At 37.1% G+C, this 23,964-nt stretch overlaps 1 protein-coding gene across 4 annotated transcripts in view; it reads right to left on the bottom strand.

Moving 5' to 3' along the window:
• The window catches only part of GRB14 (growth factor receptor bound protein 14), a 115,944-nt gene that overhangs the window by 11,396 nt on the left and 80,584 nt on the right, over positions 1 to 23,964 (bottom strand). For all 4 annotated transcript variants that reach the window (XR_008662151.1, XM_055308055.1, XM_055308053.1 and 1 more), the window contains 5 exons: positions 14,539 to 14,660; positions 12,617 to 12,691; positions 9,718 to 9,855; positions 4,723 to 4,833; positions 4,436 to 4,531 (listed from right to left, as the gene is read on the bottom strand). Coding sequence is in view for 3 of the 4 variants with exons in the window: in XM_055308055.1 (XP_055164030.1) it covers positions 4,436 to 4,531; positions 4,723 to 4,833; positions 9,718 to 9,855; positions 12,617 to 12,691; positions 14,539 to 14,660 (542 nt within the window). In the remaining variant the exon portion in view is untranslated. The remainder of the gene's footprint in view (positions 1 to 4,435; positions 4,532 to 4,722; positions 4,834 to 9,717; positions 9,856 to 12,616; positions 12,692 to 14,538; positions 14,661 to 23,964) is intronic.

Genomic DNA, 23,964 nt, shown 5'->3' with positions numbered 1-23,964 from the left:
TTGGAAACTATACACTAACTTCTCACCAATACTTTCACAAGGTAAGGTAGGCTATTTGGTTGCCTTTTATTTATCTGCAGTGAAAAGCCAGCTACCTACTAATAAGACTGTTTCTTATTGTAGTGTCAGGCAATTGTTTCTGTGCTGTTGGTGGTCTTTAGTAGGCATTTTACTCTGGCGGAGGGGTAGGGTATGAGTTACCTTAACATGTCCTTGCCCTACGGAGGGACAGATAAGGGACCAAAATATGTAAGAAGCTAGCAGAGTTCTAGTCAAAGGGAAGGGAAGACAACACATAACTAGGACATGGTACATGAGCAATTCTCAGATTTTCTATGAACCTATAACACTGGAATTTCTTCAAAGAGAACAAGAGGATCTTCCTCTGCTACTACATGAACAGTTTACATGTGGGTATGAAAAATAAAAGGAAATACAAATAACACAAGAAGCCAAATTCTTGGAGGAGGCAGGATCTAGTAAGTAGCATGGAAAGAAAATCCGGGGCCCTTTCAGTCCAATCACCCTAACAGCCTGGTCTCCCCTGCTCCTCCAACTAAATACAGTGATAAACTGGAGATACAATAGACAACCAGAGGAGAAAAATCACCTCTAACAGCATGTGAGTCCAGGTGCACCAGCCACCTGGGGATGAAGAGGTGCCCCACTGATGACAGGCTGCCAGCAGAAACAACTGACTCCCCCATTAGAGTTTTTCAGATTTGTGCTGGTAAGCCCTGGCTTCATGTATCTGGATATTTTAAAGTGGAAAGCAGATCACATTATTTTCCCAATTGAAATTATTTGGTGGTTTATCTTTGCCTCCAGGATAAAGGTTCTCACTGATGCTTGCCTTGCTCTTGACCTCACCTGTAAAAGCTTACCACAATTAAAAAAGAAAAAAAATACAGGGAACAAGGATGTGGTAGACAGAACAATGGCCCCCATATGTCTACATCCTAATTCCTAGACCCTGTGAATATGTTAGGTTACCTGGCAAAGAGGAACTAATGTTGCAGATACCATGAAGGGTGCTAATCAGCTGACACTGAAATTGGGTGATTATTTTGGATTATCTAGGTGGATCCAATATAATAACAAGGGTCCTTAATAAATGGAAGTGGAGGCACAGAAAAGAACCAAATTACAGCATGAAGAGGTCTTAGTTCAATATTGCTGGCTTTGAGGGTAGAGAAAGAGACCATGAGCCAAGGAATCTGGGCAGCCTTTAAAGTCCAGAAAGGGCATGAAAAATAGAATCTCCCCCAGAGTCTCCAGAAAGGAATGCAGGCCCTTGGACACCTTGCTTTTCAGCCAGTAAGACCCAATTCAGACTTCCTGAATGACAGTGGTGTAGGATAATAAATCAGTGTTGTTTTAAGTCACTAAGGTAGTGGTCATTTGTTACAACATCCATAGAAATATATAATACAACAGAGCAAATGTAAATTGGACATTTGTGCCCTAAAAGAGGCTTTAAAAAGAATCAAATGAGAAAAAAAGTAAGAAGGGGACAATCTTCCAGAAACTAAGCATTCTGGATATGGCAGGATAATACAAAACAAAACAAAACAATAATAAGAAAAAACCTTTTAGTATATTACATCAATTTTTGGACACATGCTTCTTTTCAAATTTTAACATTCATCAATTTGCCTTAACTATAGCATCTTCTACTCACTGTCACCAAGTGACTTGTCACTGCCTAAAATGTTTAGTGAGATCAAGATATCATTTGCATCAAGTCTTGCAAAAGGGATGACACTGGCTAGAAAGACAACTCCAGAGACCATAGCAGAGCACTTGTCTGAGAAGTTCTGCTTTCCCAAAGCTCTTGACGGCACAGAGCAGGACAGCCCACGGCTCTGAGATAAAAATGATTCACGAAAGCCAGACTTAGAATATGAAGTTTTACAGATGCCTCACATAATTTATTACACATATATAGTATGTGTGTGTGCATGTGTGTATATACAAAATTAATAAATGATGAAAATCAACATCTATAGGCCTAAATAAATCTAAAATAACTAAATGAAAATAAAAATCATATGAAATATTAAAGCATCATATCATAATTTTATTGGCATGATTCTTTTCTTCCTACTTATACAAAAAATAATGGTGTTATTCTAGTAAAATCAGTGGCATGTTAGAAAAGATTTATGATTAAAGGAAGTGTGCTTACCATCCACTTCGGAGTTGGATGTCTGACCTTGAGATCAAACTAGAAGGGAGGAAGGCTTGACTAACAAGGTGGGAAAGCCATCTCCTTTACCAGCCTAGCCTGATTTCCAGAGTTCTGATGGAAGGAAAGAGAAAACCAGAGACCTCAAGGTATTTTCTCTACTATAACTGTGATGGGTTCAAGTATTTCAAAGAGTGCCAGCCTCTTCAAGTGTAAAAGGAGAGGCCTGGATGAGGTCACTGGTTCTTAGTCAGGCAAACATCTGGAGTTCACTCACTAAATCAGGATCCCCAAGGATGGGGCTGGGCACACAGAACTTACAACATTCCTCGGGTGATTCCAAAGCACATCCCGGGTTAGCTAGTTACTACTTCCTTGACTGGTTGGTTCCCAACACCCCTCTAAAGTTCTTTTCTTTTTTTACATTTTATGACAATGAGAGCAACATAGAAGCAATTACTTACCATGAGGGTTTCAAAGAATCCAGACTTCTAAGCTTTGTTGAAACCAAAATCATGACAGTCACTTAACAGTAGACTATTTGAAAAACAAAGCTCTTCTAAAAAGGTAACTTCAGTGGCTATCTGCTATAACAGCAAGAGGAAGCAAATTTCATAGTTATCCAAAAGCTTCCTTTAAGCCATTTAAAAGTTTTTCTGCCAATACTACTTCACATCCACCAGGATAATTATTTTTTTTTAAAAAAAGGAAAATAAAAAGTGCCAGTGAAGATATGGAGAAATTGGCATTCTCATACATCACAGGTGGAAACATTAAATAGCTTAGCCACTGTGGGAAACATTTTGGCAATTCTTCAGAAGGTTAAAGAGAATTACCATATGCCCAGCAATTCTACTTCTAGATATACAGCCTCCTAGGTATATAACCTCCAAATTGAAAACGGATATCCAAATAAATACATGAACACATATGTTCACAGCAGTACTGTTCATATTAGTCAAAATACGCAAACAACCTAAATGTCCATTAATGGGTAAATGAGTAAACAAATTGTTTATCTAATATACATATATATATATGTGCACACACATACAATGGAATATTATTCAGCTATAATAAATCTGTACTGATATAGTACAGATATAAGGTGGATGAAACACAAAACAGTAAGCTAAATAAAAGAAGCCAGACACAAAAGGTCAGATATTATATAATTCCATTTCTAAGAAAAGTCCGAAGAGTAAAATCCTATAGAGACAAGACACAGAAATGGATGGTTGCCAGGGGTTGGGAGTAACTGCTTATTGGGTATGCACTTTCCTTTGAGGTGATAAAAATGTTTTGTATGCTAAAAGCTGCACAGAGGTGGTGGGTGCACAATATTCTGAATGAACTAAATGCCACTGTATTGTTCACATAGTTAATGTGAACACAGTTAAAAATACATTCATCACATTAGGATAGTTGATTAAAATAGCTAATTCAGTTCATTTTATGTTATGAGAATCTCAATTAAATAAATTAAAAGAGCAAAAGATAAAACTGTCTTCCCAACCTGGTATTACAACTAATAATTCTGATTCTGATGATTTTGCCTTGATCTTCAAAAGAAAATGGTTGATAATTTCTATAATTATGAAGTTGTGTTGAATATACTAGCATACAAGTTTTGAAATGAAATATGTGTTTTCTGTACATTCTAGAAGAAATCATTCTATGTCTCTCTTCCCCACATTTTTTAGAACATTCTTAACTCCTTTCAAAATGCTCACCAATAAATTATACTTATTTAAGTTGGAATTTCCACTTAGCAAAAAGGTTGCTGTTTTAATAGTATATCTACAGTAAAATTTACCTAATAATTTTATGTAAACTAGAAAGCAATTTATATAACACTTAAATGAAATAAATGTAAAACAATTGCACTAAACATACCTAGGCAGACACATTTTCAAATATGCGTCATGTTGGATTGATGGCAATATTTTAAAAATGCAGACTGAGTCATGTATAGAAGTTTTAATCAGGTATACTAGCTATATATGTAAAACTCTTGAAAAAATAAAATTCAGAGCATTTCTAAAAAGGGAATATTTACTCCCCACACAAAAGATAAATGCATTAGACTATTTTACTCTACTAATGTTTATCTTTTAGATTTAAAAAAAATCATACATTTGGGTACATGGACTCATAGTGAGTCTTTGCATTCTAAAGTACAGATATTTTCAAACTTTGATGGCACTCACAGCATTTAATAGAAATTCACGCCTGCAGTGAGATTACCTTAAGCAATCTAATCGCAGTCACCCAGCACGTCCTACTCTGCTCTTCTTCTGCACAGAGCATTTTCAGGTCTCGGGGCCCTCCCGCTTTGTTAGGCTAGAAGGCCACAGCACATTGTTTATCGTTAATGCATATCTTGAAGGTAACACCTGTTGAAATAAAAGCCACTAAAATTCTCCTATATATAAGAGAAAGCTGTCTCTTTTTAAAAGAAATTAAAAGAAACTCAAGCTTACCTAAAAGGCTGAGGCTTGCTTTATTCATCTATCAAAATATTAAGCCTGTACCTTAAAGCAGAATCCATAGTTAGTCGGTGCTCCGTGTTTTTTTTTGCCTGCCAGTGACACATAAATATCACTATTGCCAAATTCGCTGAAAAACTGCAAATGCCGTGGTTCCTTTAAAAAAAACATATTGAGTGTTGAAATGAATACACAGTTTTACACACTCTTTTGTATTTCTCTTATATTACATAATTTATAACTTGGCAAAAATTATTCCCAAAAATGTCACAGAAACAAAAGGGAAGAAAAATTAAGTTACTATGTCCTTATAGAACCAGGAACTTGATACAATATTATTTGAAAAGGGATCCCTGGGTGGCGCAGCGGTTTGGCGCCTGCCTTTGGCCCAGGGCGCGATCCTGGAGACCCGGGATCGAGTCCCACATCGAGCTCCCGGTGCATGGAGCCTGCTTCTCCCTCTGCCTGTGTCTCTGCCTCTCTCTCTCTCTCTGTGACTATCATAAATAAATAAAAAAAAAGTTTTAAAAAAATATTATTTGAAAAGTGACAAGATGTTTACGATTTAACTTCTAAGATGCACAAAAAAAAAAAAACTTATCTTCCTATTTTAAAAATTTTCTCTTTTACCACCATTTCAGGAATCTCAGGGAGAGAAGATAGAAAAGAATGGCTTTTGAAAATGTTTTCCTTGTCCAGGTTTCAAATAATGGCAGTTCAACAAAGGCAAGAACGGTGGTTTGAGCTTCCACAGCAGTTAGAGAAGAAAAAGGAGAAAGAGATGAGGATGCCTGCTTCATTTAGAAAAGTTCACCCCGCAGGTTTAGGTACTGCCTAGCACACCACGGCAAGCAATGAAATAGGCAGCATGACTTCCTTCTTTACGAAAAGAAGGAAGCCTGTACAGATCAGTTCAGGGAAATTACCTGGCAGTGGAATGTGTCTGATTTTCAAGGCAAAGTGGAATCATGAACAGCTATTTCTTCTCTGGGAAATCCATGAGATTTAAAGCTGGTCATGGGAAATCATTGGGTCATATTATCCTGTGATAGGTTAATAACTTGGAGAAGTGCTTAATTCTGGGGTTGAATGTATAATCAGAACTGACCAGAATGCATTTGTTCTTCAAAACCTTGCTACTACTAGTGTGGTCCCAGACCAGTGACAATGGGCATCAGCTGGGAACTTATTAGAAATGCAAAATCTGTGGCCCCACCACAGACCAACTGAATCAAAATCTGCCTTTTAACAAGATCCCAGGTGATCATATGCACTGAAAATTGAGAAGCAATGCTCTAAAACAAAACTAAACAGAAGGGACAGAAAACCCAGAACATTCAGCAACCCATTCAAATCCATATCCAAAAACTTTCAGTCATTTACCAGCAGGCTATTCCATCCCTGATGATTGGGAAAGCGACAGTTTCTGTGTATGTCACTGTTCCTCTGTGTGTCACTGTTCTTAGGCATTTTGATCTAATGAATGACTACAGTTCCCGTCTCCATGGGAGAATAAGGCAGAAAAGAAAACTGTTAAAAGAGACCCAGCCTAGGGCCCTTGGAACAAGGGAAGAGGAAGGAGAAAAGTACTCTTACTGTCATGGCCTTTAAAACTATTTTTTGATAGAAACTGATTTGCTAGTAAAAATGTCTGATTCCTATGAAGAAAAGATAAAACCATCCCTGTCTACTGATACTGTAGAAGTCGATGTAGCTGAGTCATCTGGATGTAAGAAAAAGGCAGCTTGAGAAACCCTAGAAGGCTACAGAGGCCTGATGAGTTTCATCTCCTGACTGCTTTTTGCTCCATTACTGCAGATATATCAAGGCTTGTAATACTGTAAGACTACAGGCTAGGGAAGGCATGGTTAGCAAAGACTACGCATGCACATGTGCACGCAAGGGGAGAGTCAGAGGGAGACGTCCTTAGACGTTTCTCTGTAAAAGTCATAGTCACATCCCCAACGCTTACTGCAGTGGTTAACTAACCCCCACGCAACCCAGATCTTCAGAGAGTATAATAAATCAAGACCTTCTCACAAAGAAAGGACAGGAAATAGTCTCCTTCCCAGGCAGAAATGTCATATTAGACATTAGATAACCTGCATAATTTATATCAAGGTCATAATCCTTGAGGTTACCTAATACCTCGAATACCTTGAATTTCTTTTTTTTTTTTTAAGAGAAACTTAAAATCATTTTCATGTATAGACTGTAGAACATGAGCTCATTAGACACAGGCTAAGGAGAAGAATATTATGTACTGAAGTACAGCAAAGTCAGACAATACATTGAAAAGAGCTAAGAGGTAGACTGAGACTACAGGTTTGACGCTTGTAATACTGCCTGGCCAAGGGGAAGACCATTGCAAGGATAAAAGTATGGATCCAGTAGAAGGAATGCAGAGCTGTCTTTTGTATAATGGGCAGGCAGGGAAAGGAGATGAAGGCTGCAGTAAAAATATAATGGGCAGTTGACTTTAATCAGACACCTGTTGAAGAAATAAGAACTTAGGAATTAAAGAAGCATTATCACATCTTCCAGTGAAGGTTCACTCGAAAGAGTGAAATCAACATCATTACTGGATTTGGAAGCCACTTTTCTCTGATGTTAAAAGTAAAAAGATAATCCAGCACATATTTGTTTTAGAAACACCTTCATATGTAATTTCATACTTAGGAACACTGGGAAAGGAGCAAACGCACTAAAATTTAGCCTAGAGAAAGTCTAAAACCTTAAGTACAAAACAGGTATGTGTCCTACATTATTCCTGATAGCAAAATTTGAAAACTGGCTAAAATGTTCAAGAAAAATTAGTTATACTAGTAGTCAAATGATATATACTTAAAAATAAAAGATTTCCATAAGGGAATGTGAAACTAAATTAGCAGAGCCCCATTCCATCACTTATACTTCAAGAAGACACACACAAGTACGCATGCACACATGTGAGCAGCAACAAAGGAAAACTGTGTATGAGGGAAAACTGAAGAAAGTATGGAAGAGTCAACTCTTACTCCTTGTGACTCCATACCACCTGAATATCTGGTAGCTGTCATTAGCTGTATTCTGGGCATTTCCATTTGGATGTCTCACTCTCAACACAATATATCCAGAACTAAGACCATAATCCTACTTCTAAGATAATGTGACAGCAAACTTCCTATTCCTGTTTACTCTATTAAATCATTTCCTATTTCTTTCTCTGTTAAAGTGTTTCCTCTCCTTTCACATCAATCAGTCAACAAACCCTGGCCATTTGCCATTTAATCTTGTATCCATCCCTTTCTTCCCCCTCCACCACTCATCATAGGTTAGATCCCATCACCTCTACTCCAGATTACTGAATGACCATCTAATTGGCTTTGGTATCTCTAGTCAGTTTCTCTTGTCTCTCTGTCCCCTGACACCCTGCCTCCTTTGTTCCCTCTTCCTTGTTCTTTTTTTGTCTCTCCCTCTATCCACCTGATTTTTTTTCAGCTTTCTACAGCCATAGTAATCTTACAACTTGATCATCTCACTCTCCTGCTTAAAATTTTTCATAGGCTTCCTACAAAAGTGATAGCCACCCCTCAAAGATATGTCCATGCCCCTATCCAAGAAACTGTGATTACAACCCAATTTGGAGAGGGTCTTTGCAGATGTAATTATGTTAAAGATCTCAAGATGAGACCATCTCAGACTATCTGCGTGGGTCCTAAATCAAATGACAAGTGTCCTTATAAGAGAGAAAGAAAAAGGAGACGGCCATGTAAAGACAGCGAGGCTGGAGGGAGGCCGCCACAAGCAAATGGGTGCCTGAAGCCATGACAAGCCAAGACAGAAAATCCTATGGAAATTTAAAGGATCACACAATGAGAGTAAGAAATAAATAATGAATGAAAGTTTCCAGCATAAAGAAAAATAAAAATTTGCAGATTGAATGCATATGTTGAGAATCACATAAGATTTATCATAATATATTTGAATGCATAAAAAAATATGGTCAGGGAAATTACTGAACACCAATGATTTTCATAATATTTGAAAAATGGTCAGAGAAAAATGACAAATTACCCACAAAGAGTTAACAATGTTGTCTGACAACAAGAGATGCATGAAAACAGAATTAAAATAGCCACCCATGAAAACTCTCGAAAGTCGTTGTACTTAAAAGGTATCAATGCACTGCATAAAACATCAGCACTTATAAAACACAGCATAAATCACACTGACTAGACTACACACAGAGATACAGACAACACAGTGCTGAGCATTGTGAGAATTACATGGACGAGTGCAGGTGTGTGTAGGCGCATCTGCACAAGTGGGTCTATGTGACTGTATGCACAGGTGTATGCACACAAGCACACAAATGAATGCATATATCCACCCCTGATCATAATATAACTTCCTGTAGGAATCTAAACAAAGCTAACACACACACAAAAGGAAATTAGAACCTATCACAGACTCAGCTGAGTGTTACTAACTGCATCAACAGAAACAGAAGTTCAGAAGTGGGCAAGATCAGAGGGATGACCTGGGGTGAAAAGAAGAGACGTGAACTGTGTAGGATCTCAAAATCTGCAGCCTAGGGTAAGGACGAAGGGGTTGTTGAATTCGGGATGGAGAAGAAATGAGCATAGTACGTGGTACCGAAATAAGAGCATCTAGATTCCATCCCAGGATGTATGTTGAAATTAGTGGGAAACAAAGCTAAATAGCCAGTTTTTAAACAGATTATGGCAAATGTTTGGGATCTAAAATAAATTTACCAACTCTTCATATCAAGTAATAAATTAATAAAAACAAAGGAAAACCCACTTTAATTTTTTTAAGATTTTATTTATTTATTCATGAGAGAGAGAGAGAGGAGAGAGAGACGCAAAGACATAGGCATAGAGAGAAGCAGGCTCCATACAGGGAGCCTGATGTGGGACTCGATCCCAAGACTCCAGGACCACGCCCTGGGCCGAAAGCAGGCACTAAACCGCTGAGCCATCCAGGGATCCCTACTTTAACTTATAATTTGTAACACATCATTGCCATTTCAATTACCTTTGATGTCCCTTTAGTAGAAAAATATAAACCAGATCTTCTTAGAAGGAAGTAAATCTTTTTCCAGGACTTCTTTCCCTGTTCTTTTGCATGTAAGAAGCCATGGATTTCAGGATATGTGCTTGAACTCAGAAACATCTGGAAGAAAAGTTAGACATTCTCATACTGTCTCTGAATTGAAGACATTGTAGCTTTATAGCTTTATATCTTAACCATGTTAAGATTTTAAACATAAACACATAAAATCTAATACCACTTACACATACCATTACAGAAATGGTGATATAAATAGGACAGGAAAGATGTCAGTTTTTTGACAACCTGAGGCAAGTTCTAAATGAAAATCTGTTCACAAAATATACACTCTAAGCTGTTAGTACTTAGCCAGATACCAAAAGGTAAGTTATTTGATTGTCTATTTGAAAAGCTATATCTCATCCTGATACTTTTCATCATTTTCTATTATTTTTCCCTGAGAATCTACCAACTTCATTACACTATAAGTAAAGACCACAGTCTTGACTTCAATTATTCAGTTGTTGAGAAAGTTGAGCTGAGTCCACCTGCTTGATGAGATAAAGCAAACAATCTTTTCTTTATCCTCTCTCGTGCTCAGTTGTGGGTGGCTATAACACATTGTGTTTTCCAAAGAGAACTGCAATACTTCCATCCCACATGCTCTTCTGCAAAGTGATTGTACCGCTCAACCATGAAGAACTGGAGTCTGTTTCTCTACCCCCATGAATCTGGGCAAGGCTTATTATGACTGCTTTGACCAATGGAATATAGTAGAAGTGATAGCTAGTTCTACTTCTAGTCCTTAACTAGCCTGATGGTCTATGCCCATTAATTCTTAGAAGCTAGTGGTCACTAAGAAATGTGAGCACCCTGAGAGAGCTCTGCTGTCAGAAGCCCAATGCACTAGGAAAGCCCTTAAGGATAGAGACCCCATGTGGAGAGAGAGAGGGGGGCCAAGAGGTGGCAGGGACACATAGTGAAAAGCCATCTTAGAAGGGGATCCTCAACCCCCAGAGTCAATGTGCCTCAGAGATGACCCACCCAGCTAAACCCCTTCCAAATTCCTGACCCACAAAATGTTGGCAAAATGTGAGTGAGTACTTAAGCCATTAAGGTTTGGAATAGTTTGTTTCACAGTAATAATGAACTGAGACAGTAGGCACGTGCTGGTCAGGAAAATGAGAATGAAAAGGAATAGCTCTATATGAATGGTTGTGCTCAGCATCCTTAATGAGACAGTGGAAATGAATTAGCATCTCATTAAAAGAAAAAAACAGAAATCTCTATGAATAAACAAATGGAAAATGGAAAAACTGGAAGTAAGAGAAATTACTAGCTAAAACAATGTGACATATTTTAAAAGGCTACTCAGGGAAATGCTGAGAATAGATATGTATGTTTTTAAGTAAATTATTAAAATTTTTTTAATTTAATGAACCACAGTTATTAATTAATTGACATGCAAAACAGGCAAGTAGGTTTTTTAGTTTGAGTGCTTTCCAAGTTATTAAACCAAACCAATTAAAATTTAAAAAGGAAGTCAAAGAGGTCATACTAGAAAGAGAAGAAATGTTTTAAAAAGTGGAAACATTGCCTCAGTGGAGAGAAAAAGGTCAGAGGCACATGCAGGACTATCTGATTCCAAAGCTATGATTTTTCTGGTTTTTGTAATTTCACATTAAAGTAATATAACTATATTATAGGAGAATTGGGGAAAGGAGGTGGAATAAAAACTCCAACCCACCACCCTGTCATAATCCAATAGTGAAGCACTGAGAGGGCCTGGGAGCTGGGGGGTCTGTAGGCACAGCTGCCATTCAGCCTGATATTCTGAGGGGGTGTCTGTGAAACCTGGCAGCAAATATAAGCAGCTTTTAAGAAAATCTCTTGAGACTAATTGTATTTCTAAAATATTATGAAGAGCAAAAATGAAATATAACTTCTTAAAAAGCCCATAGGAAACAGATTTCACCCAATATATTTACCAATATATTTAAATGCCGATATATTCAAAGTAGTACCTATATTGGAAATATTAAAAGTTGTCTTCTTTAAAGATTAGAGAATACTGAGTGGGTTTGAGGATGCCTGGAGGCTTAGACCAAACAGCTACCATTATAAAGACATTGCTCAACATTAACCTGTTAACAGCTGCAGAGCTTCTGATGTGAAATCTACTGATCTACAAAAAATAAGAGAATTAAAATCCTTACCTTATTGTAATGAAAATATCTTTTAAAAACGATCACATAAAGACACTGTCAGTTTAGATGCAATGAGCCCCAAAGATGTAAAACGAAGATTTATAATTAAATAACTAGTATTCTTAATTCAGCTAAGACATTTTAGAGTTCTGTTCAAGTGTCCAACATAGCTATGACACGTCAGTGTATAAATTATACATTTTTTATATCTTTTTTCCTCCTTTTGATTAATTGCTAAATATTTTATCACAAATAGGATTGGGGATATTTATTATAAAACTTAGTACTAAATATCCATTAGCAAAACATCCATGATTTACTGGGATTTTGATTTTTCAAAAAGACTAACATAATCTTTAAACACATCACAGCACAAAATTCTGTGAGTTTCCTTTCATGATACACATTTTTTTAAAAAACATTAAAAATCCTTTGACAATTGGCTGAAACTAGAAAGAATAATGGTGTTAGGAGGCTTTCTTGATTTAGGGACTTCTTTTTTCAGGTTTTGTTCTTTTTTTTTTTTCCTATTCTTTCTTTTCCTTTTATCTTCACCTCCAGCAAAAATTAATCAGTTGAGGTATAACATTTCAAAATCTGGGCATGTAAAAATATGGACCTTAAAGTTTCCCCTTATGACACGGTTACTTACATACTTTAATGGAAATCTATTTTACCTGCAAAATCTGTGTGGGGGATATTTCACCATTGGTTTCAGTTGCAAAAGACACCATATGCTCTGGAAAAAAATACTGACGAAAAGATACAGGTTACATTATCTCAAAAGCCATGCTAGAAAAGATTCAGTTATGACCAATATAGTAAGCTAAAGCAAAAATTCTTTTTATCAGAGTGCTGAAAATTCACCAAAAATGCTTCTTTAAAATGCCAATCCTTGGATTCTACTTCCAGGTATCGCAATGAGAAGGTAGGAGTAGGGCCCAAAGATCAGCAAACAACCTCAAACAATGTGGATGCAGAGAGAGCCACATTCGTCAAATTACAAAACACTGCCTTCAGGAGGACAGCGTGCTAGTTCCTGTATCTCTCCCCTGAGTCCTGGGGCCACTCTGGCAGGTATTAAAGAACTATCAATCCATGTCACAAACTCAAGGCTCATAGAAGTAAAAGGTATACGTAAGGTCACAGCCAATGCAGAAGAGCCAAGACTTATAGTAGGGCCAGGAGGCTAAAAGTCCAGTCCTTTCAATCTACTCTGTTTCCAATCATGTTCAATTGTAAAATTTTCCCTAGGCAGTTTGTTTTAAAGTAGGAATTCCCAGTCTCATTCCTGGAGAGTGTCTGATTCAGTAGGTCTGGGTAGGTCCTGGGCCCTGTGTACTCTCTCCTACCCCAGGTAAATTTTATGATCAGACAAGTTCAGGAAAATACAGACTACAATACTTCCTCCAAGGACAGGGTTTTACAACAGTTCTATTAATATTTGGTCTAATACTGTGGTCAGTATTAGTTACAGCATTCCTGGGCTCTACCTACTTGGAGACCTTCTGTCCCTCCACCTTCATAAAACAAGCAAAAATGTCTCCAGACATTGTCAGATCGCCCCCGGTTGAGAATCACTTCTTTAGGTCCACAAAATGAGTGTACAGCCTTGTTCAAATAATAATAAGAAGATATAGCCAAAACCAAGCACTAAAACCATATGCCTTCAACTATACTTCTAAATTCCTGCTTTTAACAAAGATTCACAACAAGAAAATAGTTTCCCTTCAAATTCTAATTCTATTTAATTTTTATTAGGACTCTTTTATTTTCTCTGTCAAAGATCATCCCATTATGTTTTTATTAATAGGTTCAAGTAAAAGAGACCATAAGAGGTCTTTCAGGGTTTGAAAATATTCTATTATAGTGTGTATCATATATTTTTCATAAAAGATCCTTTCAATCCAATTATCCAAAACTTCATGTAAAAATATGCTACAGCTGCAGAGACAAAAACAATTTAAAATAATGAGCCCAGAGGCTATTCTGACTTCTCCAGATCCCCAGTCTTCACTAGAATGTGACACACATTTATTTTCTTTTAAAGAGAATTATAACGAAAGTAGTATTTATTAGATAATGCTCTAGTCTTTATCTCATTTCTACTTAGCTCAGTAATTACTGCACTGAAAAAATATATTTTGGAACAGCAAGATTCATGTCAATATTAAATTTTTGGCCAAACTATAGCACTCTCAACAATCAGCAATCTGTTTTCACTTTAGAAATGTTCTTATTTAAATTTCCTAAATTTTGTGAAAAGTGTTACACTATAATATTTTGGAGCTGCTTAAGGATACTTAATAATTTATTCAACCAAAATTAAATGTATAATAGTTTTCTTAAAAAGCAAGAAAATGAAGAAATAGCTCCCCAAAAGGGTTCACCTGAACTTCTGTGATAATGCTGACTAATCACTGTTAGAGTAAGAAGAAACTTGACTGTGATGCTCATGGAACATAATTTTTATCTACAATTTACCAAACAGGGAATTGCATTTGATTTATAGTCACTCTTTTCTTCACATAATATCAAATAACATAACATTTAACAAATTCATTTATTTCCCATAATTATTAATGGGGATTTCACTTACCATTGGGTTTTTAAAGAATTCATATTTGGCATAATTTTTTCTAAAGTATAGTTTATTTTCTTCTTCCATTCCCCAGTTAGATAGCACTTCAATCACCAGCTCATGATCTTCCATTGTTCGTTCTGTAAGGAATGTTTATTTGAGTATGTTAATAGATGGATGGATAGATGGATGAATGGATGGATGGACAGATGAATGAATAGATAGAAAGACAAATAGGTAGAAAGAAAGAAATATGGACACATTTATCTATACAAATATATAAAACATATTACGTAAGTATCTTTATTAAATATAGCAAATTTTAACTCAATTCTAGACTAGCTAGATTGATAGTATTTTGAGCAATTTTGAATTAGTAATGTTGATTTTTTATACCAAAGCAGATTGTAACCTGAGGAGAAAAATGACAAAATATCACAATGCACTTTTTGCTAATTTTCAATTCCTTTTATTGCTATGTAAATGATAATTACGTTTGATAATAAATCTGCGTTAAGAATGCAGGAGCTATTCTTTTTTCTCCCATTCGTCGTGATGCCAAAATTAAAATATTTGCCTCAAGGTTGAACAATTCACCCCATTAAGAGATGAAAAATTTTGACAGGTTCAAAATGCATTTAAGATACATAGTCTGGATCGTTGAGAAAAGTTAAAATAAATGCTTTAAAAGGAAAAATTTTAATGCAAGAACATACAATTTTTAAGAAATCTAATTTCTTGTGGTACTTTATGCTTTCAGAACTAATGTTCAAGCAAATATACTTTGGGTAGGGTGGGAAGGCACTTAGGAGGAAAGGTACTTAAATGAAATAAGCAAAAACAACTTTACAGAGGGAAACGTTACATGCACGACTCCTACTATTTTAATAAGAAACTTGATATCCATAGCAGTGCTATTCATAATAGCCCCACACTGGAAACTACCCAAATGCCTATCACCATGAGAATAAATAAATAATGGAAATAACGGAAAACACATACTACAACAACACACAACTGTATGGGTGAATTTTACAAACATGGTATTAAATGAAAGGAGTCAGATACAGAGAGTACTTAAATAAAGTGACAAATAAAGTTCAACACAGGTAAAATCAATCTGTGGTGCTAGAAATCAGGATAATGGGGATAGTGGATGAGGGAGCACAGGCACGAGGGAACTACTGGGTGTGGGAGATACTGTTTGTTCTGGGTGTTGGATATCCAAGTTTCTGCAACATCTGAGAGTTCACTGAGGTTGTCCACATATGGCTTGTTCACTTTTCTTATGGTATGTCATATTTCGGTAAAAGGTTAAAGAAAATTTACTGTGAAATTACTAATGCAAAACAGGAAGTGAAGAGCAGCCAACAAAGGGATATAGATAGGAATGCTCTGCCTTTTTTAGGTGCTTCTAGGATCTTTTTGAAAAGTATCTGTGTCTCAAACATTCAACACTCAGTAGTGATCTGTTGCCTACAACACCCAAACCCTTGAAAGTAATGTCATACTTAAATAGAAGCTTATTCATCTGAAAGAAGTTCTTGTAAGAATTCTCCATGAATATGGATGAGTTTGAGCTAAGTGTGCATGAACACTCTGGGTTCTGTTCCTAACTCCAATTGCTCTTTTTCAGTCTCACTGACGAGCTCCTATAGCTCCTCCTCTCTTCTAAGATGCAATTCTGGGCTCAAATCTTTTCTTTCCCTTTCTTCAACTAATTCACCCTACCTTCAGCCATCCCATCTATCAAGGTCCTTGAGATGAAATCAAAGGCTACAGGTGCTTTTATTCATGCTCTAGTCTCAACTGTTAGACTTTCCACCACCTCAAGACTTTGTCTAAATCTAAAGTCAGTACGGTGGTTCCCCTAAAACATCGATGCCAGCAATGCCAATTCTTAGCATATCACAAAAAGAAATGAAAGCAGTGACTAGAACAGATGTTTGTACACCACTGTTCATAGTAGCATCATTTAATGGGTAGAAACACCCTCATGTCCACCAACAGATGAACGGACAAACAACATGTAGTACATACAATGGAATTCAAAGGAACAGCCTTAAAAAGGAATGAAATTCTGACACATGCTACAACATGGATGGACCTCAAAGATACTATATATATAAAAAGACCTAAGTACAGATATTGTATGATTCCATGTATGTGTGATACCTGGAAGAAATTCATAGACACAAAAAATAAAATGGTGGTTGCAGGAACTGGGGAGCAAGGAGTTATTGTTTAACGGGTTCAGAGTTTCACTATGAGAAGATAAAAATGTTCTGCAGATGGGTAGTGGTGATGGTTGTACAATATAATGTACATAATGCCAATGAACTATATACCCTTAAAATGGTAAATGTTACGTGATGTACATTTTATCAAAATAAAAAATAAACTTGAAAAGTCATCTTCCTTCTTCCTCTTTTTCCTAAATTCTCCTTTCTCCATTGCATTTTTAGACCCACTCCTATACCCTTCCACTTCTGCTATTCCCAGATACCAGGGATTTTTCCTTCAAATGTCTCTCAACAACCCCTCACTCATTCCCACTGTCACGATCCCAATTTAGACCTTCACCTTTCCTTTAAAAAAAAAGATTTTATTTATTTATGCATGAGAAACACAGAGAGACAGAGAGAGAGGCAGAGACAGAGGCAGAGGTAGAAGCAGGCTCCATGCAGGGAGCCCGATACAGGACTGGATTCTGGGACCGCAGGATCACACCCTGAGCTGAAGGCAGACGCTCAACCACTGAGCCACCCAGGCATCCCAGACTTTCACCTTTCCTTAACTAATCCCCAAACTTCTGGTCTCTCATTCTTCCGATCCAACCTGGACACTGATACCATAGCAAACCTCATAAAACATGTGTGTCAATGTGACACTTGTTCAAAAAGCTTGTCCACTTCCTACTTGCTGTGGGATACATCTATGTAGTCTGGCAGCTATACCATTCATTTATCCATTTGACAAATATTTATTGAAGGCCTACCACGCATCATCATTCATCTTGGGGTTTAGAATTTAGTAACGCATACAGTTAAAAACCACTGCCTCCTGAAGCTTTCGTTCTAATGGGAAGACAGACTATAAATGAAATGTAAATCTTAAAAGACAGTGATAAACACTACAAAGAAAAATAGAGCAGGGCTTTAGGAGAGAGGAGGCCTTAGGAGAAAAGAATTCATTTTCAAAAGCTTGCCAGAATAGGTCTCATTGAGAAGGTAATGTTTGAACAAAGACCCAAAGGAGAAGGGAGCATGAGCGAAACAGAGACCCATAGGAAGAACCAAAACAAAGCTTCTGAGGCAAGAGCAAGGCTCTATGTTTGAAATACTGCAAGGAGGTTGATGTGGCCGAAGCTGAGTGACCAAAGGGCCAAGTATGAGGAGAAGAGGTTAGAGAAGCAATGGTGATGAGCTGGGAAGACTGGATAAAGCCTTACAGTTCATAGTGGAGTTCTGGCTTTGCCTTGGAGTCAGATGAGAAGGCATTTTGAACAGAGAAATAACATGAACTTATATTTTCATTGGATTGCACTGGCTATGGAGGAAAGCTGATTTTAAAAGGCTTAAGGGTAGACGCAAGACCATTTGGTGTAGAATACTGCAATTAATGAGAGGACAGATTATATGGCTTGGATTAGAGCAGTAGCAGTGGAAATGTAGGAAACAGGCAGACTCTGGATATATGCTGACGGTAACGCCAACAGGAGCTGCTGACAAATCGGACATGAAGAGAGGGTGGTTAGGGAAAATACCAAGTTCTCCACCCAAATGGTTGGAAGGATTGTGTTGCTATTAATGAGTCTGAAAAACTGTAAGAGAAGTAGGTTGGGGAGAGTCAGTGGCACTGAGATATCCAGTGGGGAATCATATCCCTAACAACCTCTCTAGTCTTAGTTTTGTCTACTTCTTACACAAACCAGCTGGTATTTCAGGCTTATGAAACATAGGTTCACATTAAACATACTAAATGTTAAGCATGATATCCATATTTTTTTTGCAACTGCAGAGGAAGAAAATTTCAAGGTAGTGAGCAAGATATTTGCTTGTTTGTTTTATCAACCTATGTTTCTTGGTACCGATCACCTCTATCACTAAAGAATCCTATGTTCTGCCCTCAAGATACACTGTGCGGAGCAGAGGGAAAAACTTACAGAAGTGCATTCTCTTTACTTTTGAGTTCACAATAGACCTTATCAATCTTTAACAAATATAAGTGCTTGGAGAGAATCATGGCTAGATAATTCTCGATTGCCTCATACAGGAACCCACCTTCTGTCTTCTGAGAAGAGCTGCAGTTAAGAGGTTGGTGGAGGAAAGGATAGACTGAGCTAGATAAAAGTGGACAGTGTAGGTCCCAAGTGACCCTGTATCCTGTGTCCTTCCAGAATGAGAACGTTTCCATAGTGATTGAGTTGATGGTGATAAAACAGCAGATATATTTAATGGTGGCATGTGGCCCAAACCAGAGGGCAGCCTTAGGAGACATCTAGCTTCCAACAGATACCCTATACCTAGCATGGTGGAAAAGCCATAGCTGAGGACAACATCAGACAGATGAGTTCATAACATCTCACTACGGAGAAAGAACATGGCAACAGTACCACCCCCCCCAACCCATCAGGCACATCCAAGAGCTAAGAGAAGACCGTGAACTTAAGTGGCTTTATGGGAGAGTCAATAAACTGGAGAGGAACTAGAGTTTCCAGAATATGAAAAGCTGGACAAGAGTTAAACAAACACCTGTCCTGGGACTTAATGCCTCACCAGCATGTTGCAGAAATGAGAGTAGGTCTGAATCTTCAATTGAGAATATTTTACATCTGTATGTAACTCATTTATAGTATTTTCAGTAGGCTGAATAGTGGCCCCAACAATATCTGGAGCCTATAAATGTTGCCTCATATGGCAAAGTCTTTGCAGATGTCATTAACTTAAAGAGACCAAGATTATCCTGAATTATCCAAGTCGTCTTGAAATCCAATTAAAAGGAGACCTTTATAAGACAGAAAGAGATATGACCCAGACAGAAGAGGAAAGGGCAATGTGACCACAGAGGCAGATTCAAGTGACAGGGACACAAGCCAAGGAATGATGGCAACCACCAGAAGCTGGGAGAAGGAAGGGAAGGATTCCCTCTAATGACCCAGAAAGAGTCTGCCATCATCTTGAGTTCAGCCCAGTGACATTAGTTGTGGACTTCTCACTTCCAGAACTGTTACAAATTGCATTTCTGTTGTTTGAAGCCACCAGGCCTGTGATAAAGTAATATCACCGTCTAATTGAACAAATTATATTTCCATCTTTCAGAAAAGGAACCTGAAGTTCAGAATAGTGAACATCTCAGGATTTGAAGAGCAGCCACATTCCTGATCCGAAGTTGATGCTCTTCCTCTGCAAGCACTGCCTCTGCCTCCTCCTACAGCTCCCACTGGAGGAGCATCCCCTGCTGCCTCTGCTGAGCCTACTTATGCCCTGTTCATTTTGTCCAGATCCACTAAAATCCTCTCTCATGTTCCTGCAGCTCTCATATTTCAACTGCCTCAAATTCTTTTATTTTGAAATGTGTTCAATAAATATTTGGTAATTAAGTGAAAATAACCACATTTTGAGTGTAAGGGGAATGAAAATAATGGGCATTATTTTAAATTATATCAATCTTAGCCTCACATGAAAGTAACAAAATCATTTGAATTTGGATCGTCCCAAAAAAAGGAAATAAAACAACAAGGGTAGAAAAGCCAAACTGTATTTGAACAGTTATGACAAATGCTAACAAAAAGCACTTTGGGTAACATCTGTGATCACCAACCAAGCAGTAATTTACATGCAAGAAAAGCCCAGCCTATCAAGGTAGAAAGGAAAAATAACATACAAAAGTTGCAGAAAATTTCACAGAACTATAATATCAAATGTCTAACACATGACAGCAACGGTAAAATATTCTGGTAATATTAAGAAGAATTTCTTCAAATAAAGCTAGACTAGAGTACGTGAGAAAACAGAAGACATATTTTTGATTCCTTCAAAGATGATTTCTGGATATTCTATTGAAACTTCAGATAACATATAAAAAAGCAAATAAACAAAGTCCAGAGGATCAGATGCAGCTATGGGTTCTCACCTTATATCCTCCTCTGGTAACAGAACTAAAATTTTCTTATTATAGAATCTGGCTTTTCTGAAAATTATATTAATGATCTTTTTAAATTTATACATTCCCATCCAATTTGGATGCACCATCATACACCATCCCCCCAATTAAGTCTCATTATGTTAAAGGATTATATTACAATAATCCGAATAACCCTAAAAGGGATGTTTGATTATCAGTTAATCACATCTTGCAGAAACTTCCTGGTTTCTTTTTTTTAAAGGCAGATACCTAACTAAACACAGACTTTAGTAGGGAAGAGGTCAGCATGAAGATACAAGATGCTTAGATGGATAACTGAGAGGAAAAGAAGAATGCTAAAGAGGAGGTGAAAAGTTGCTGATGGCACCTAATTAACTTTCTATTGACTCCTCCTCTTTAAAGTCATTCTAAAACCAATTGGATTTTAACCAACTGAATGATTCTACTAAGTAACTTATACATTTTAAATATCAAAAAGAAACAGATTAATTCTGTAACTAGGGACTCTGTGCTGCAATACTCAAAAACACTGATACTAGGAACTGTCACTCAAACTGAATTCAGATACTTTGTGGATTACCATGTGATAAATGACCCTAGGTAACTGCCTCATAAATTCATCATAATTCTTTTAAAGACCTTATTTTTAAAACTTCATAAATCCATCTAAAATGCTATATTAAAATATACTATTAAAACTTTATAGATACAAATCCACTTTGAAACGTTCTGCAGTATTTTTCAGGCATTAGAAAGTGAATGACAATGACTGAACACCACTTCTATGTAGGTAGAAAAATAGGAGAGAAGCCCTCTTAAATCACTTCAAAACAGCATCCAAAAAAGAGAAAAAAAGCCTACTAAAGAGCAAAGAAATGCTTTCTTAAAACTAAAACAAAAGCTTCAAATCACTTTAAATTTTATCTTTGTTTCCGACAGACAAGTGTGAAGTGTCATGGCAATGCAACAAAATATTGCCAAATAATAGCAACATATAATTGTTTTCTATTTGATTTTCAGAAACTTTTTCTTTAAAAAAAAAAAAAAAAAGAAGAAGAAGAAGAAAAAGAGTAAAAGAAGTTTCTTCTGAAACTGTTGATTTCACTTCAAAGTCTTTTAAAAACCCTCAATCCTCCCAGAATGGAAAGTGTTCACCTGTGACCTTCTGCCTGGATTTCTTCGCTGAATCTACTGAAAGTACAGCGTGAGGCTCAAATAGAAACCTGAGTCCCTACTCTTCTCATCACTTGATAAGAGAAGAAACAAAAGTGGCTTTTACCTCTAATTCGCCCAGAAAACAATTCTTTGTATACCTTTGTTACAGGAAACTCCAGGAGACAAATGGTCCTTGTACTTCTCTGGGCTAGGCAGAAACTACATACATTTTGTCAATCTTATTTTCAGATAAAAATGAACAGCCTCTGACCAAGCAAAACAAAAACTGGAGAAGCAAAGAATAGGGCTCAATGCTGAAAGGTTTCTTAATCTAAGAAAACTATTTAATACCAGGGAGCTCCTCTGGAAAAATTGCTACCACCGTATTCAGCTCCCCAAGCACAATTAATAGAAAAATCTTGACACTTAAGCTTGATGGGTATAATAAAGGCCTTGTGGATCATTCTTCAACAAACTGAAATATTCTTCATATTATCTCTGACTCACTGATCACAACTTGTATTCATAGAAATCCTTACTTTTCCACCAAGCGCATACACATCACCTCAAGCTGACTGGTAAATACCCAGAGAGTTTAGAAATAGCTTCCATAAATTCTAAGTTACCAAATGCATCCTTTAAAGACAGAGCAAATTTCCACCTGGGCACGGCATGTGACTTCTTTGGTTTCTTTTGCAAGTCTCTTCTTTCTATGTATGTTGTAATCCATCCTTTGAACTGCTTTATATAAGAACCTTACAGTTTAGTACAGTTTAGTTCAATAACCACTTATGTGTCCTAGATGCTCGGTTACAAAGAAATACACAGAGTTCCAGCCCTTGTGGAATTACTGTCGACTTTTAATAATATGATCACTGTTATGATAGTTGCAGAAAATGTTAACAGCAGGTCAGAAGATAGGTACTTGGGCAACTTGGAGCTTCAGGAAAATGTCTAAATCTTTATAAACCTCTTAAGTTTTTAAAATTGTGGGTTTTTTCTGATTTCTAAAATAATACATTTCCATTATTGAAAATTTGAAAACAATGGCCAGCAGACAATCAGCATCCATCTTTAACCTCTCAATCAGGAATTAGCACTGAACATTTCAGTATATTCCCTTCTTGTTTTTCCTCTGGGTCCATATGAATGTAAGTGTATATATTTTTCGCAAAATTTAGGAAACACCATACATATGTTTATATGTACTCATTCGGTCAACCAATCATCTTTAAAATCTTATACCTGTCCACATCAGACTTCAAAGAAAAAACTCCAAAAACATAATCAAAAGATTTATATCCTATGGATGTATTGTAATTTATTATATCCCTCTATTATTATATCATTAGGTTTTATTTTTCTAATTAATACTGCCTGAATCACCTTATATTTATTTCTTGGCAAAATTTGGTTGTTTTCCACACCCCAGTCTAGCATGTACTTGTGGAAATGTCTCTACCTCAGGACACAATTCATCAGTTACTCCCAGTGCTTCTGTTATGTTCAGGATTTGCAATGTCCTAAAGGATGTATGAGAAATGGTAGTTCCAGCAAGCATCCTAATTGTCTCAAGGAAGAGCTGCTTGGAACACAGAACAGACAGCTCTGTCTCCCTACCTACTCTCTGATAGAAGGGGCAAATCTACTTCATAAGGTTGAGCGTTAGGGTGCCACCAACTGCTTTTTTCTTCTCCTCTAAGACTGTGGCACTAGGTTCGCTGGCTGTCAGCTTGGACAGCTGAGGGTTTTGACCTTACTTTATTTTTATTATATTTTCGGGAAATGGCTAGCAGTTATCCTTTGCTACCATTTTATTTTATTTTTTTATTTTGTTATTTTTAAGGATTTTATTTATTTATTCATGAGAAACACACAGAGAGAGAGGCAGAGGGAGAAGCAGGCTTCATGCAGGGAGCCCAACGTGGGACTCAATCCCGGGTCTCCAGGATCAGGCCCCGGGCCGAAGACAGCGCTAAACCGCTGAGCCACCGGGCTGCCCCTTTGCTACCATTTTTGACCAAAATTCCAAGTAAGCTTTGGAAGCGGTATAGCCAGCTTCCAAAAGGATGGGTGAGAAAGGACTCGCTGAGGGCCCTAATGGCGTGAGCAAGAAAACGAAGGAGCAGAAACTGTAGTGCA

This window comes from Nyctereutes procyonoides, unplaced genomic scaffold (genome assembly GCF_905146905.1).
Source record: "Nyctereutes procyonoides isolate TBG_1078 unplaced genomic scaffold, NYPRO_anot_genome, whole genome shotgun sequence".
NCBI lineage: Eukaryota > Metazoa > Chordata > Mammalia > Carnivora > Canidae > Nyctereutes > Nyctereutes procyonoides.
Note: the sequence above shows the minus strand (reverse complement) of the source record. Positions and strands in the feature narration are given on the sequence as shown.